Source organism: Cryptotermes secundus, unplaced genomic scaffold (assembly GCF_002891405.2).
Source record: "Cryptotermes secundus unplaced genomic scaffold, Csec_1.0 scaffold47, whole genome shotgun sequence".
Lineage (NCBI taxonomy): Eukaryota > Metazoa > Arthropoda > Insecta > Blattodea > Kalotermitidae > Cryptotermes > Cryptotermes secundus.
The window spans coordinates 463,882-481,964 of NW_019721002.1; the positions used below are offsets into that span (position 1 = coordinate 463,882).

Consider the following 18,083-nt stretch of genomic DNA (forward strand, 5'->3'; position numbering starts at 1 on the left):
TGAGTGAACTAAGTGACGCAACAGATCACGAAACAGCGGGTGACTCCTGGTAATGTTTTCATACTGACATGTGAAGCGTAGGATACTATATAAAGAATATGATTTATATTTGAATATCTGTGCGTGTTATTCGTAGGAAATGACATTAAACGTCGGTCTCGACGTATTGTTCAATAACATGCAGGACTGTAAGGAAATACGGGAGAAAGCAGGGGAAGTCAATAAGCACGAAAGCTTGCATATAACGAGACTTCCCGTTGAATTTTCAACGGACATAATGTAACAAAGAAAGAAAATGGTTAAGGCTATCGTCCAGAGATACCAGTACAGAAAGGAATAAGATTAACGTCCTATTAAGATCCGTTTCATGTTATCTCTTGAACCTCTAAACGTAATGATACAAATTCAGTTCAATCTCTTTCTGAAATAATAATATTCCTCATCTAGGACAGCTATGGATGTCGTCTGAAGACCGACGACTGCCATTTCTCCTGACAAACACTTTACGAATTTTCTGGTTTATAAAACTGGGTTGCGACCTACTTTACTGGGGAGCCCGAGTTCTCGAAAATTAAGTGAATTTGGCATGTCGCTGTACTGGAGAGCAGTTCTGGCAAGTCAGTAAGATTTAGTGCATGTGCTTTCTGGAAATGCAACCTCAGTCTGCAGACACCGACAAAAAGTTAAATGTACTTGACTTCCATCTCATTAATATTAACCCCTTAATGACTGTATTTCTTCTTAACAATATATAAGGATCCAGTCCGTACCTCACAGGAAACACAACACGTCACCGCTACAAAGCCCAACCGGTTAATGCTGTTTAGGGAAACATTAGCTATTTATTGTGAGAACCATACGGAACATACAGACACACTCTGTGGGAAGAATGCAGTGTATATAAGAATTCAGCCCGTACCTCACAGGAAACACATTACGTCCCCGCTACAAAGCCCGAACGGTTAATGCTGTTTAGGGAAACAGTCGCTGTTTATTGTGAGAACCATACGGAACATACAGACACAACCGGTTAACGCTGTTTATTGTGAGAACCATATGGAATACACAGATACACTCTGTGGGCAGAATGCAGAGTTATAGTATGTTAAAGCAGGTGGTACATATAGTGACCACTGGGCTGTGTAATGGTAATGACATTAGTAGCTTGAACATCAAAATTCACCTAAATTTCTTTATTACGTATTTTAAGGGGCAGTTGCTTCACAATTTTGAGAACCTGTGACATTCGTGTATTACTAGCAACATAAACGTACAAGGCCTATGTTAATTGTCTCCGATTTCATATTTTGGTTGTAAATACATTTTAATTGAATGTTCTTGTCATTACAATAAAATTTCCATAACTACTGCAGTCCAGTAAATATAGTGACTAAATCAAGGCTGTGTCTCATCTGTTCACGATGGTTCATCGCACATGTATATCTTACACCCTGAAGATAGAGGCGATACATTCCTCCGAAACGTCAGTTAACAAAATATCTACACGGCGCCACATCCCAGAAGGCGGCATTCTTCATAGTCACAGCCGTGAAAACCTCAGATCTCCTAACTTCTTTCATAACGATGCCTAAACGCCACGGGATGTGAAACTGAAAGCGTAATTCTGAATTCAGGGCAAGATTTCACACCCCATGGAACCTACTCACACCAAACACAGAGTGGCGGGGCATGTAGCCCAGTTCTGTGAGTGAACTGGCGACAAAGCAACTACGCTAGTTCGCCATATTCGTTTTGCTTTTTTATTGTAAGACAGTTAGTAACTTGAGTACATGGGTCGAATGGTAGAATGATAACATATTAGAACGTATGTGAGTGGAAGTGGTCGTGTAGGCATCTGCCTGGAGATACCGAAGGAAAACACGAAAAATTTCAGTCAGGATTTTCTCGGCCCAGGAGGTGGTAAAACTGAACAACGCGCGGCAGAAGGACTTCTGTGAAAGGTGAACTCCCGGCGTTTCTAAGGGCACACATGTAACGTCTGAGGGACACTGCTGAAGGGACATTCTGGGCAGGACGGAACAGTCACGAGTGCAGAACGCTGTTGTAGCAACTGCTCCGGACAGTACCTTCACACTGTGCAGTGTCAAATAGTAACGTGACCAATGAATAGGAAAGGATTTGAAAGGAAGTTGCCGGGAAAACCACGGAAACCTCAATAATGATAGTCGGTGTTTCGGTAAAGATTCGAACCAAGTACCTGCCAAGTATAGTTCTAGAGTGTTATCGCTACGCTAACCTGCCCGTATCCATAATGACCATTGATCAATACATTTCCCAGAAAAGTTGTGCCAAGAATACTCCGCGGCCATTATCGGCCTCCTTTATACTCAGACCAAACGTTTTGATTAATGCAGAGCTACAATACAAAGCGTTACTTTGCTGCCAGCCGATTGTAGACTGATCGATTCGAGTGACAAGGGTCGCGAAGATTAACTCGCTGAAAACGTCCTCTATTCTGCTTACGAGTTTGAACTGCGGGTCCCAGATACTTCCTTTCTGTTCGCATTATCCTAACCTGTCCCCATGTAAGCACAAACATCGCCTGATTTCTGTAAACGTCTCTAAGTGAACAGGCTATTAATAGGCACAACCAATCCTAAACCTAAACACTCCCTTACAGAACAAAGTTAAATTGTACGGTGTTAGAATGAGGGGCTATGCTACAAGCCGGAAGGTCGCGGGTTCAAGTCCCGATGAGGTCATTGGATTTTTTTCAGTTGACCTAATCCTTCTAGCCGCACTATGGCCCTGGGGTTCATTCAGCCTCTAACAGAAATGAGTACCAGGAATTCATTAAATAATTTTCCTGGGGAGTGAAGCGCGGCCGGCGCGTAAGGCCGACAACCTTGCCGCCACCTTTGAGCCGACTGTCTAGATAGTGTGGGACCCTCAACGTCTCACAACCCTATGGACCTTCACGGCCTGTTATAGGGATAGCTTTACTTTTTTTCTTCCTAGATTATGATAACACAGTGCACGGATAGAGCGCTGCATAGTATATTTGTAGGTAGTAGCAATTCTACCAGTAGATGGATCTGTGAATAACAGTCTCTCTATCGTCAGCTGTCATGTTCATTATGACTATGAAAATATCTTGTGTACTTTGGCTTTGACTTAAGTACGTGAATCCTGTGTGGAGGCGGGGTTCGAATACCTCCACCGTAGCCCTGCAAGTCCTAGGAGGCGACGAAAAGTTAACCCAGTGCCTGGCGGTATAACTGGGCCTCCCTGTTCCTGGGGGATATACATGGTATATACGGGGGCCTGGCCCTCCAGTTTGGGAGAGTCTCGAATCTGAGGCCGTAAAATATGGTCACGAGTATCACTGGACTCGGATATGAGAATGGCTGCGCTGGCGAGGGCCAACAGCAACTGTAAACCACAGACCCATCCTCTCATTAGAGAGGATGATACATGAGGACTACTAATGCAAGTGTTCAGTTGAAAAGAAATTTATAGTCGTGAGACTCGAGGGGCTGGTCTGACTCTTATATACTTATGTGCTTCGTATTTCTCTTTTAAATCTTGGATGTGAGAACACGGAGCGGCGACCCTTAGTTCAAATATAATAACGACGGACAAACATACGTTTGTCTTATATTACTACTAAAACTTTCAGTCTATGAAAGTATTTCGAAAGGCTGAAATAACATCAAAGCATTTCTTTGAAACTCTTTGTTTTCAGTAGATCCCGAAAGGTTCTGACGATGGTGTACAGGGCTCAGATTTACTGGGGTTTAGTTTAGAAGTAAACTGAATTAAAAAATGGAAACTATGTGATCCTTAATTAGCGACCATCTTTGATTTATTATCCACAAATTAAAAGTAAGAAATGTCCTTAACACTCGTCCATACATGCACGAATATTAAATAATTTGCTACACTGACACAGTTCCTGACTCTTGCCAGAGTTTCTTACGTAGGGGAAAGAGGCGCAGCTGTGAACAAACAGATACTTAGGAAAATAAATGGGATGAATGTTCTTCTCCAATAAGACCCACAAGCCCACATGCCCGTCCTTCCCCTACACCAATATGCACAATGTATGGCTCTGTGAATATGTGTATTGTGGAGTGAAACCTGTCGGTATTGGCCACCCGTGGTTCAACTTAAACCCTACAAAATTAAGTAAGTGGCCAGTTTATACAAAATGGTGTTAAAATAGCCCCCATTTGCTTATATATCGATTTCATAACAACGAACATATTGCGTTACGATTGTCATCATGTTAAGATTGTTTAAGCTGTATTACAGGACTCTGCAATGCCGTGCAGGCCACATACTTAATATCAAAGCAATGGTTCTGCAGTGAATGCAAAACAGACATTTATACCTGTGAAAGTTCAGTGATCAATCAAAAGCGAAAAACAACATGGAGGTAGGACAAATTGACTAACAAGAGAAGGCGCAACTTAGTGGGCTGTTTGTATGGATTTATCGATAAGAGCAAAATAATAGGAGGAGTTGCTCAGCAGCGCATACATGGGGCAGCTGGGGGGAAAGATTTCTATTTGTAGAGACCGACACAAAAAACATTATTTACTTTGTATGACTAGCCTCAACATAAACAGCTCGACATTCAGGAAGGCTGGCGAGATTTAAGACAGAGAAGTGGCCAAATGAAAGAGGGCTGGCCATGTGTAAACTAATATTTTTTTTGGCCAGTTCCGTAAAAATGTGGCCAACTTCTCAGGACTTGCGGCAACGAACGGAGAGCTGCGAGGTTCTGATTATTCCAACGTAAACAAGAGATCTTACTACTGTGACATGACGCCCGAAAGCCGGAATAGTGAAGTCAGAATAGACATTCATTGCTGGGTAACGACTTGGTAAACACATTCCCGAGGTAATGAATACGAACAAAACAATTGAGTAACTTCTGTTGTTATGCAACGGCGCTGTGAACGCGCTTTCCTAACAACAGAGAGGCTGTGTTTTCTGCTGGGTCAGTGCAAAGTGGTTATAAAGAAGAATTCATTTGAGAAGTCGTGGTCATAGTTAACCCGTGTGGAGCCATGGTCGAATACCTCCACCGTGACCCTGCAAGTCGTAGGAGGTGACGGAAAGGGAAGTCTGAAATCTGAGACAGTAAAATATGGTCACGAGCCCCAAGGGACTTGGACCCGAGAAAGACTGCGCTGATGGGGTCAGGAGCATATACAAAAGTCAGACCTGTCCTCTCGTCATAGAGGGTGTCCCACAGAAACAAGACAATAACTGTCAGATCCGGGTTCGACACCAAGACTTACTGACTGACCGTCAGTCGCAATGTGACTTTGACTTGAGAAATCGCAAACGAGTCGAGTTCCGAGACGCCAACCTGTCAGGACATGAGTCTGGGAGCATAGGAATTAGAATTTTGTCGAATTTAATCGAAGACAACTGAGAAGAAATATCAAGAAAGGTATTACGTTGTGAGAAAAAGACTTCATGTGTGATTTAAAGTGACAGTGAGACTTATAAATACGTTGCCAGGACACGACTAGTGAAAAGTGCGAAACTTAATGCTCGTGTAAACGGGAACTGTAGTGTGTGTGTGTGGAAATAGCGGTAACGCTATAGTCACGAGATGTGTGAATGATGTGTTAATAAATCCAATCATCCAATCCAAAACCCAGTGTTATAAGTCATGCGCAAGCCCCTCCTACACGTGACACTATGTTTTAGATTAACGACCTTGTTCCATTTAAGTAAGAAGTTGAAAATCACAACGATAAGATTTAATAATATTCCCTCGGGGACAGCGAAAAAGCCTGATATAATCCGAATATAGAGTAGGCCATGGCTTGCTATCCTCCCCTCTCCTTCTCCATCTACTTCCCCTCTTTCTATTATTCTTTCTCCATTCTTCTTATCTTCCTACTCTTCCTTTCATTCTCCTCTTTATACCAATCTTTCTCTTCAACGCTCTGGCCCACATAACAGAAACCTTTAGGCTGGGACCACACGAGCGCACGAAGTACGTCCGTTGCAAAGGACGTCGCTGATGACACCACACAGTTGCAGAATGCGGTACGTAGTTTTTTGTCTGAAATGGAGCCAGAAGAAAGCGTAGCATTCGCCTCTCTTGTTTATTTCTACAACGGACGTCACGACGTTCGTTACAACGGACGCATTTTGTGCGCTCGTGTGGTCTCAGCCTAAGGCCCGAAACAGCTAGGGAAGGGATTTCTAAACAATTTTTGACCACGAACCAAATACAGCGTTGCTTGTCTTTCTAAGCGAAACATTTTAAGAATTCTGAATTGAATGAAACGTGAACATCTACACCTCCATGAATTTGAAAATCAAAATAATATAATGATTTTGCCATGTAAATCACATGTTCATTTGTATATCAACCAAAGTCCTTGTCCGCGAAGATGGAAGATGAATATTTGGTTTTATTTTTCACGGACCACTGCTAATTCACGGATCGTGAGTCTGGTAAATTTTCAGCTAGGATATAAGACAAAAGAAACGTTGCTGGACGGCCCTCCTTGCGCGCGCATACAACCCACGCAGCCGTTTTATTCCCATATTCATCATGATTAAGCCCTCCGAGACCAGTTAAGCAATTAGCAGACCAGAGGAAGATTTAAGCAGAATGACACCAGCAGAAGGCTTCACTTCATTAAGTGAATGTGATAAACAACAGCCCTCGCTAATTTCTGATGCTGCTCACTGTACAGCCAAGTTATACGAGCAACATAACTTGCAGGCTGACTGTAACATATGTGAGTGGAATATCTCGAACGAACCGAGAACATTCTACGCCGCCAATACAGAAACCGACCACTGGGCAGGATCCTGGTACACTTACATCAAATTCCCATCCCCTGACGCCCTACTGCTTACTCAGTCCAGAGCCTTTTGTCTTCTCGTCTGGTGTACAAAAACATAAAAATTAAAATATACAAATTATAATTTTGCCTGTGGTTCTGTATGGGTGTGAAACTTGGTCTCTGATTTTAAGGGTGGAACACAGACTGAGAGTGTTTGAGAACAGGGTGCTGAGGAGAATATTTGGACCGAAGAGAGATGAAGTGACAGGAGGTTGGAGAAACCTGCATAATGAGGAGCTGCATAACTTGTACTCTTCTCCAAGTATAATTAGAAAGATCAAGTCAAGGAGGTTGAGGTGTGCAGCCTTTTGTCTTCTCGTCTGCTGTACAAAAACATAAAAATTAAAATATACAAATTATAATTTTGCCTGTGGTTCTGTATGNGGCATGTAGCACTAGTGGGGGTGACGAGGAATGCATATAGGATATTGGTGGGAAAGCCAGAAGGAGAGAGACCACTGGGAAGACCAAGACGTAGGTGGGTGAACAATTCCATGATTTATTTCAACCGTCTTCCAGTGCATACACTCATCCATCTCCTCCTCTCACTCGCACTACATGTTTCGGCATAAAAGTGCCATCTTCAGGTGCTTATTCGATTTACGCTAAACTAGTTCATTGCGTGCCTTGTCGTTTTCATATTAAAATAACTAAAATATATATTTATCATATATATTGATAAATGTTAAATNAATGTATCACCTTCATCTTCATGGCAGGTGAATCGCGATGCGAATACAGAGCAGCTACTGCTCTCTGTATTCGCATCGCGATTCACCTGCCATGAAGATGAAGGTGATACATTCCTCCGAAACGTCGGTTAAAACCAAGAATACACGGCGCCAGATCCCAGAAGACGACTTTCTTCATAGTCATCGCCGTGAAAACCTCAAAACTTCATAACTTGTACTTTTCTCCAAGTATAATTAGAATGATCAAGTCAAGGAGGATGAGGTGTGCAGGGCATGTAGCACGAATGGGGAGACGAGGAATGCATATAGGATATTCTTGGAAATCCAGAAGGAAAGAGACCACTGGGAACGCCAAGGCGTAGGTCAGTGAACAATATTAAAATGGATCTTAGAGACATGGATTGGATTGGATTGATCTGGCTCAGGATAGGTATCAGTGGAGGGCTCTTGTGAACACGGTAATGAACATTCGGGTTCATAAAATGGTGGGAAGTTCTTGAGTAGCTGCAGAATTGGCGGCTCCTCAAGAAGGGCTCAGCTCCATAATTAAGTAAGTAAGTAACCCCCTATTCCTTACTTCTCGGTGTTGTAAGCGTGTTTTCTGAATGCAGCCAGTCCGTGCAGTACTGTAGTCACAACACGGGCAGCCTTCCTTAACCTCAAAGGGCTCTGTATTTCGCTCCCGTCGTGTATCTTTGTGTATTTCTTTCGCTGTTTAACGACGCTGTCCTTGTTTCGGACCATACAGCGCCGAATGAGGAGGTGCCGGAAAAATGTGACTATACCTGGAAGTGCTGAGGAAAACTGTGAAAAAGACAGTGAGGATGGTCGGTGCCCCGGCCGGGATTCGAAAAGGACACCTCTCGAACACGCGTCTAGGAAGTTACCGGAGCACCAACCCTCTCGAATACATATATATATATATATATATGTGCTTTGTATTATTATGATTATGATTATTCTCCTAACAGCATTAATCTGGTGGCCTTTCTGCCTTTTCCACCGAGATAGAAAGTTATTTTTTTAATATCATCTAGATAAATATATGCTTCAAAGAGTTGGTTTATTCTATTTTGTATTGAAGAGAAGAAGAGTTTCTATGTCCATATATATTTACGTACTGTCAGCCGCTGTCTGTTCATTTGTCCTGAGCTTGTAGCAATGGCAAATATTTGTTCAACATTTGATATGTTTCAAAGGAATCTGCTCCCGTGATGGCCAATAATTTAATTCTCGAAGAACGGTTTTACCGCATGCAATAAAAATACTGGATAATATTCTCCACCGAGTCAGCATGGGAGACAATACAAAAAACAAGTAAACTTTTGTAATTAGATGCAAGTGGACTGAATAGACAGTTTAACGCGCTCACGGACAGGAGCTGAGAGCGAGAGTGGTTTAAGTGCAGATCACTCAAACTATCATTCGAGTTTATCAAAAATTCCGTCATGCACAAGTGCTTGCTTGGGTAGCTCAGTAAACACCAGATCTTTTGACATTTGAACTTGAGGTCAACTGGGCTGTAACTACGATGGTTGTAGTCTTCTCAGACGTGACGACGTGTAATCTGAGAGGATAGTCCTCCGAAACGTTGGTAAAGATCTACCAGATTTCACGGTTCCACAGCATGCATGGACTCAGCTTCTGAGCAGTTCCGTCTACAGCAGTCGAGGCCGATCTCCCTTGAGAATATTGCAGTCGCTCAGCTCGTCTGGAAACTCCCCATTTATTAACGTATTCTGATGTTCTTTAAAGGATTCAGGGCACTAGGCCTTTTCATGGGCCATGTTTAATTAATGTTAACGTTCCGTCTATGCCTAGGTCTCCCAATGCTCTTTTCCTTCGTGTAATGCGATTAACATTTCGCACGCATGTTCAATTGGCCGTGCCATAGTTCATCAGGCGGTTAGTCGCCAGCTTCCCGTGCTCGATCCCAGGTAAGATCGTGTGGGGTTTGTGCTGGACAAAGTGGCACCGGGGCAGGTTTCCCTAGAGTACTTCGATTTCCCCAGCCAATTCTCATTTCACCGACTGCTCCACACTCATCTAACATCCGGGGCTGATACAATAGACCAAACAATGTCCGCAGGACCAAGTGGACTCAGTCTCACCTCGCCCTGGGAAAATAAAGATACTAAACCTGTTTACTTTCCCAGATTTGCATAACACATCCGTAGATCTATCGTGCTCGAAATATTTCCGTGCTTTACCTTTCTATCTACTGCGTCTAAGTATCTGCTTGCGGTACCGTTACATCTCCCGAATCTTACTATCCGCGTGTTGTACCTTTCGATTTATCGAGCCCAACTGTCCGCGTGTTTTACATTTCGATCTACCGAACCTAAATATCAGCGTGTTGTACCTTTCGATTTATTGAGCCCAAGTGTCCCCGTGCTTCACGTTTCGATTTATCGAGCCCAAGTGTCCGCATGCTTTACGTTTCGATTTATCGAGCCCAAGTGCTCGAGTGCTTTACATTTCGATCTACCGAACCTAAATATCCGCGTTTGTACCTTTCGATTTATCGAGCCCAAGTGTCCGCGTTCTTTACGTTTCGATTTATCGAGCCCAAGTGTCCGAGTTCTGTGCCTTTCGATCTATCGAGCCCAAGTGCCCGCGTACTGTACCTATGAACGCCCGGAACTGCGAGCGATGTCTCAGTTGCCCCATGTGGTAGGGCGGGTGAGTGTCCTGAGGTCGGACTGCAGTAATTGCAGCATCAGAGGGTCTTGAGGGGTGATTGATGACAAACAAGGGAGCGACTTTTTAAGTGGACTGGCGGACAACAGAAACTAATATGTGCCCCTTCTCATCTCGCAGCTAAGTGCTGTAACGGTCAAATGCCCTCATCAGAGTCTCGGTCAGATGGGGTGGGGCAGCCCAGAATTTACTTCCCTTAACCTCAAGTTACATATAGTGTTGGATCTGACGGCCGCGCAGCAACAACTCTGAAGATAACTATTTTCTGGGACGTGACGCCGTGTAATCCAGTAGAAATTTACAGACGTTTCGAAGGGACCCATTGACCCCATACGAGTATTTAGGGTCCAAAATATGTGATTATTCTAGTGAACAATATGGCGGTTTTAAAATTATTTCATTTTTATACAATTACAAAATGGAGCCGATTTGGACGGTAAGTTTACAGAAACAGTTCTAGTTCACAGCTGTAACGGTTGTGTGTCATTCCCACCCGATGGCCAATTAGAGACCAAAACATGTCGTGTAAGTAACTGTGCCTCACGGAATAAAGTTTGTATGATGACATAATGTAAGTTTCTGAATGCTCAGCGTGGAGACAGCACCGCTGGAATATCCACCGCACAAGCGTGAAATCAATATGGTTCATAAGTTTCATTCGCTCCTGCACACACAGGCCAAGCAGAGCAAGTGCATCGACATGAGGCAAGTTTCGATCCGGAAGCAGTCACGAGGCTCCGTGTGCAAACGGACTGCTCCTCACATGTGAAACTCAGAGATACGCTTGTTCTCTTTGTCTTGTTTAACGACGCTTCCAGTAGCTACGCTATTTCATCGAAAGGCCGGATTATAGATTAACCTTTTAAAACCTAATGGTTACCATATGCACCATCTGGTTTAACATACTAGAATTCTGCATTCTGCCCACACAGTGTGTTTGTGTGTTTCGTAGGGTTCTCACAATAAGCATCGGATATTTCCCAAAACAGCATTAACCGGTTGGGCTTTGTAGCGGAGACACAATGTGTTTCCTGTGAGGTACGAACTGAATTCTTATATTTAGTTTGGAAGAAATTCGGTCTTTAAAGGGTTAATGTGAATTGGAAAGTATTCTGAAGGGAGAGGTTGTGGCCTAATCGAGGTATTATCCTGGCACTTCCTTCAAGGGATTGAGGAAACCATGGAAAACCTGTCAGGTTAGCAGGTGTCGTTGCTGGGACTCGAACATTTCTCGAATACGAATGCTGAAGTAATACTCTGTTTAGAAAATCCATAAGAAATACACTAAACCCTCGCTAGTCCGGAGTAACTAGTGGTGGGGAGGATATCCGGATTAGTGAAGCAAAAGTAGCCCTAAAAGACAGAAAGAAAATTAGACTAAATAAATGGAAAATTTAATGACACAAATAGTGCTGATGAAAACAAATAACAATATGTCACTGTAAGGCCTTAAAAACTATAAGAAGACAATACATTTATTCATCGATAGAAAACTCAGATGTTGTACTTGTTTCTGAACGTAAAATGCAGCTTTGAAGAGACTGTCAAGTTTTGTCTGATGAGACAAGTAACTAAGCTGCCTTCCTAAATGTCATGTGCCTTAAGTAAGTACACAACTGTGAACAGCATTTTACTTGTTTCGATCAGGAGTAGCGTGGGTACTGTACTGTACCGATAACACGAAACTCTAGGAAGATATGTCACGAAGTCGAGGTGTTACCCGCAGCAGGAGGTGAATTTGCACTGCAACGCGTGTTACCTCGCTGACATATTCTGATGTCCGGACGGGGAACTACGAAATGAACGAAGAAAGAAGCAACCAGGAGTAGAGTCGAATTATGCCGTGCTATTCTGGGATAAAATACCGTCCAGTCTGGTACGGGATACCCGCGTTTTGTAGAAACATAAAAAAGTAAGGGTATTCCTGTAACAGGCCGTGGAGGCCCATATATTTGTGAGACGCCGAGGTTCCCACATTTTCTAGACAATCAGCTCACAGATGGCGGTGAGGTTGTGAGCCTTACGCGCCGGGACCCCTTTACCCCCAGAAAGATTCCCTGTACTCATTTCTGTTTGAAAGTTAGTCGACCCCAGGACCATAGTGCGGTTTTAAGGATTAGGTCAATTGGAAAACCCCAATGATCTAATCGGGAATCGAACCCGCGACCTTCCGGCTTGTGTCATAGTTCCTCAACCAACTCACTTAAACATAAAATTAAGAAAAAATTGGAATAAGGTTGGTGTGTAAGGGAGATGTTTTAAGAATCCATCAGATGACACATTAATTTGAAAGGATCAGGAAGGAAGCGATTTTTTCCTGATGGAGATATCCTGGAACTTGTTTGGAGGAGCTGAAGAGAAATATGAAAACCTCGGTCTCGCTGTTCGAATGTGAATGTACAGCCTTACTACTACTCCAACCCGCTCAGTAACACGTGACTGCGCATACATCCCTCTGTGAAATAATTGGATCGTATCGTGCATACAGATATATACAGGGCAACAGAAGAATACTCGGCAGATGCAGTGAAATTAATTAATATAGCGTTACTGGGGACTTCATTATCGGCTGGTGATACCTCCCGGCAGGGGGAAAATCACGCCATCAACAAACAAATACAAGCTGAAATTACGGAAAACTTTTTTACATCTGCAAATGATATTGGGTGCATAGAGATCATAAACTGAACCCGTTTCTGGGACAGCTACTGATGTTCCGGTACGGCAGCCAGTGTTATCGGTGCAATGAGAATAAGGACTGAAGGCCGCTCCATAGCTCAAGCGGTTAGTCGCTGGCTTCCCACCGCGGCGGCCAGGGTTCGATCCCGGGTCTGGTCAAGTGTGATTTGTGGTGGACAAAGTGGGGCTGGAGCAGGTTTTCTCCGAGTACTTCGGTTTCCCCTGCCAATCTTCATTCCACCAATTGCTCCACAATCACCCTCACCTATCATCTGTGGCTGGTACATTAGGCCAGAAGTGGCCGCAGTACAAGGGACTTAGTCCCACCCCACTAGCAATAAAAAAATAAGGACTCAAAATTGTACCAGCCTCTGATGACAGTTTAGTGTGGAGCATTGGTGAAATATGTCAAATTTGGGTGAGACGGAGTCCCTTGGTACTGGAGCATCAAATGGGCCCACTGTACCAGCCTCTGATGACAGTTGAGTGTAGAGCATTGGTGAAATGATGACAGAAGTTGGATGAGACTGAGTCCATTGGTACTGAAACATCATATGGGCCCAATGTAGCAGCCCCTAATGATATCAACACAGAGCAATAGTAAAATGCCAACATACAGGAGAGAAAGAAGAAAGGCTCGGGGAAAAACGGATGTAGTCCCACTTTGGCCACCACAATTCCAAGATTCTACTCAGGACTTCCGGGTGCGGGGTTGCTTTAACCGCCTGAGTTTCGATACAGATGTGTTTTCGAGTATTTGGGCTCTTTCTGCTAATGTTGCACCCTCTCAAGCGAGGAGGGGGTGCAGTAGGCTCACTAACCCCACCCCAAGAGCATAACAATATGATATGTAGGGCGCCCAGCCACGGCTGAATTCCTACAAGTGTTCGGGCAGTAAAGCGACCAGCAGCCGGCAACCAGGCGACGCTACCTGCCACATGCAGCTGTTAAAACGTTGCAAGCATCTCTGCAATGTGAGGCAGTATGAGGCTATTTAACAACGCTCTCGAAAGCTAATGCAGTGTCGAACGGTAGGATGAATTTGAAGGGATTTGGAAGAAGGTGGCCAGGTACTAAATCGGGGAACTACCCCAAAATTTGCTATGAAGGAATCAGTTCGGTCGATTTGTCATTTAAATCACTGATGGCCCTCCCCAGTGCAGTATTTCTTGACCATATTTTTTTCTAAGACTTTTAAGTGTTTTGAAATGGGGCCTCTTCTTCAACGAGAGTAGGGATCTGACTGTTACTGGTCATTTCGCCTCCACTGTGGATGATTCGAGTGCGCCCTCACTCACTGACTGGTCCTCTCCTACACACACACACACACACCTGTTTAACTTAACTCGGAGGGATTCAGGCAAATCATGACATTTCTCTTCTGCTGATTCTTATAAAGAAGTGCAAATCTTCGGCTTGGCAACAGAAACGAACACGTGCGAACGAAAATGGAAACAAATGATGGAAAGGGGCTCAGTCAGCTAGGCTTCGGCCCCGCTTCCTTGCTAAACTTTTAAATTTTTTTTTCTATTTTTAACAATTCTATGTGCATTTTATAGCACAGTTTGGCCTGCATTAGTTACACCGCACTGTCTAACGCGTTATAGATCCCTCTATATTCCGTAAGGGGGAACAAAATTTGCGTTTTTCTGTTTCTTTTTTCATCAGTTTTAGTCTTTTCGGGGTGTAACCGCCTCTCCTCCCGATTATAACATCACGCCTATGAGCAATGACAATTCGTGTCACGAAATTTCGCTTGGCGCTGTGAACCCTGGAGGTGTGAGGGTGCAGGTGAGTGAACTCACGTGTGGTCCGACGTGGCGGTGGTTGTCGTGTGTTTGTCAAGGAAGGCTCTCGAGTACCGGCTGCTTCCTCCTTCGTCCCCGATGCCGTAGATCCCCGCCACAGCGGCCATGCCTCTCTGTCTGGCCTGCACTTTGAGCTCCGTGTATTGCAAGTGGAGTATCTCTCCCCTGCAACTGCACGCGCTTAAGATATCTTCTGTGTTCTTCTGTACGGCGTCAAGTTGGGATCTCTCGACAGCACTGCCATCCGCGTGGAGCTTCGAAACGCTGTCCTCAACTTGAATAAGGAGGAGGACAGGGAACTGAATCACAGAACCGCCGTTTCGGGACGATGACAAAAATCAACGAAGGTGGTAGACAATTGAAACACAATTATGTTATCACCAATTTTCAACTACGGGAAGGTAACATAGTATGATGGATTATTGACCGAAATGACAGAAAATTTATATTCTAAAAGAACAATGATACCACAGCCATTTTGTAGATGAAACAGTCTGCATGATATAAGGAATTCATGCAAAATGACTCCTTAGTGAAGAGAATAAGAGGAAGAAGTTGTTGTGACACGAATTGGCGGTCTCAGCGTCTGAAGATCTGACATCCCTTGCTGGATTCTCTGTCACGTAGACGCGTGACCGCTGAGTGAACCACACGTCGTTGACGAACACAACGCCGAAGATTCACCAAGCCTACAAGGGCACGCCGGACACAACTCCACTGCCACATACATCCCCCCAACACACATCCCCAGCATCACAACACAGGAAACACACCAGCACTGCGATCCCCGTACCCCCCTCGCCTGTAATTACGGACACATCCCTGTGGGCAGCTCACCGGCACTACTGTCACGCCGATTCAAACTGCCCTCCTACATTGAAATCCTCAGGAACGGTGTACACCTTCTGCGCAGGCGCACTCCAGCAGCTGGTCCAAGCTGCACCGCGGTCGTCGTCACGGTCCGCGGTGTGAGGCGGGGAGACGAGTTTTGTTTGTTTGTGTCCTAGCAACACTATAAGCCCAATAAAGGATTGCATATACGTGACCAGTGCCTAGATACGCGTATATAAATTGATATATTCCGTCTAATGCTTCGAAATTTATTAGGAAAAGTTGTTTCAATCGAGTACACCACGTAAGCGACTGAAGTGTTTCAGTAACCGATGAAATGGCGTAAGTGAAAGTTCAGTCCTTATCGCGTATATACGGTACATCGTCCGAGGAAGGATCGACTGATAAGGTAATTAATGGTCCAGGAGCGACGGGTGGCCCGTGAAGCATTTCCGTTTAACGAGCTCTACTCTTTCAGTAGGGCAGTGTTAGAGATTAATAACATTAATAGCATTTAGGATAAGCAGAGTTAATCACAATATAGGAATAATAGCATTGCTATTGAGCAGGGTAGCTTAGCGGTACCGCTCTGGAAACGTATTCTGGAGGTTCTCAGTTCGAATTTAGGCCGGCGTACAGGCTATCGTGACTATCGTTTCTCGCGATTTACCTCAGTATCTCCAGATCCTCTCGTATCTATCACTCGCCTTGACACTGGTATAGTGTGCACACTGACACCGCCCTGAAAGCACGCACAAGAATGGAATTACTTAAGTGTGACCATCGCAGATGTATTCTGGAAGTGGCACAACTATGGCCCCGATAGATGCGTCTGTCCTTCACTTGTTTATTCTGTGCCGCGTCTTTACGTATGAGGAGCCCCGAAACGATATATGAGGGGCCTTACTTCGAAAGAGATTTTCGCTGTTCCCCAGGAGATTCTCCATCTCCACTTTCTCTTAGTTTTATGTATTTCGCATAAAATCCGCATAATGGGGAGATTCATAACTTGTACCCTTCGCCAAGTATGATAAGAATGCTCAAGTCAAGGAGGATGAGATGGGCAGGGCATGTAGCACGAATTGGGCGAAGAGGAAAGCATATAGGATATTGGTGGGAAAGGCAGAAAGAAAGAGACCACTAGGAAGACCAAGAAGTAGGTGGGTGGAAAATATTAAAATGGATCTGAGATAGGATGGGGTGATATGGAGTGGATTGATCTGGCTCAGTATAGGGATAAGTGGCATTAACCGGTTGGGCTTTGTAGCGGTGACGTAATGTGTTTCCTGTGAAGTACGGACTGAATTCTTATATATACTGCATTCTGCCCACAGAGTGTATCTCTTTTCTAAACGACTGCGACATTATGGCTGCAGTGCGCATCAAGTAAAGATTTTTAACGAAACCATATCTTGGACTAAGGAAACAAAGTATCTTGGTGCTACGCTTGACTCAAAATTAACCTACCGTACCCACATATCCTGTATTTTGAGCAAAGCTAATTACAGACTCAGGCAACTGTACCATATATTAAATAAATCCTCCACCATTGACATTACTTTAGCGTTGGTAATTTATAAATAATTCCTCCGTTCCATATTGTCATATGCCTCCCCCGCGTTGGGCTATGCTGCCGACACTCACATAAATAAATTTCAGACATTTCAAAATAAAGTTCTCAGGATAATAACAAAATTACCGAGGGTAATACCAATTGCAACCTTACACGAACAGACGGGAATGTCATCAATAAAAAGTCATTTCAAGAGGTTAGCGAGGACATTGTACCAGAAGTCGGTAACCAGCGAAAAGAGTCAGATTCAGACACTAGGACACTACGATCCCTCCAGAGATAAACATCTGCGTCCCTTATCCCTGCTTGCAACATAATCAGCTCTAAGATCTCTTTACAGGTAACCGGATGATGAAACTCCCCAAACGCCCAGTACGCCCGCGGCCACATCGACCAATCATCACCTATGCTGGACAAGAAAAGAAGATGTGATTAAAAAAAAAAGAATTGTAATCATAAAATCCTGTAATTGGATGAGCAACAAACCTTTGCCCCTCCACAACAGAGATTTAAATTTATCAATACTTGAACAGTTACAACCCTTTGCAAATGTATTACACAAATGTTTGCTGATCATCCAAAGTATGCGAAAAAAAACTGTACAAACACATATGTAAACTTTTTAAATAAAGCAACAGCACAGACAGGGTCTAATGTTAGGGTTCGCGCATTTAAGCCGGACTGCTGGCTAGAAGTCAGTTTGCATCCGGAAGGTCCTGAGACTGGCCAGCTCGACCAAGGTTTTCCGTGGTTTTCCTCGGTACTAGAGCAAATGCTGAGTTGGTACCCAAATTCCACGTTGCACTGCATGCCTCACATGCAGCCCTCCCATTGTTAACATCAAAATTTCGCCTTAATATAGCCCTCCCAACGTTAGCAAAAACAAACAAACAAAAAATCCGATCATATGCTCTATCTTTACCAGAAGGCCAAGCGGGCACTGCCTGGGAACCTT

General features: G+C 44.0%; 1 protein-coding gene across 7 annotated transcripts in view; it reads right to left on the minus strand.

Annotated features, from left to right (window-relative positions):
* The window catches only part of LOC111874401 (potassium voltage-gated channel protein Shaker), a 352,375-nt gene that overhangs the window by 145,696 nt on the left and 188,596 nt on the right, over positions 1–18,083 (minus strand). The window contains exon 1 of one of the 7 annotated variants that reach the window (XM_033755514.1): positions 14,722–15,043. The exons of the other annotated variants lie outside the window; for them this stretch is intronic. Within the exon in view, the coding sequence (XP_033611405.1) occupies positions 14,722–14,831 (110 nt within the window). The 5' untranslated portion in view covers positions 14,832–15,043. Of the gene's footprint in view, positions 1–14,721; positions 15,044–18,083 lie in introns of those variants that run through there. 7 annotated transcript variants of the gene reach the window in all.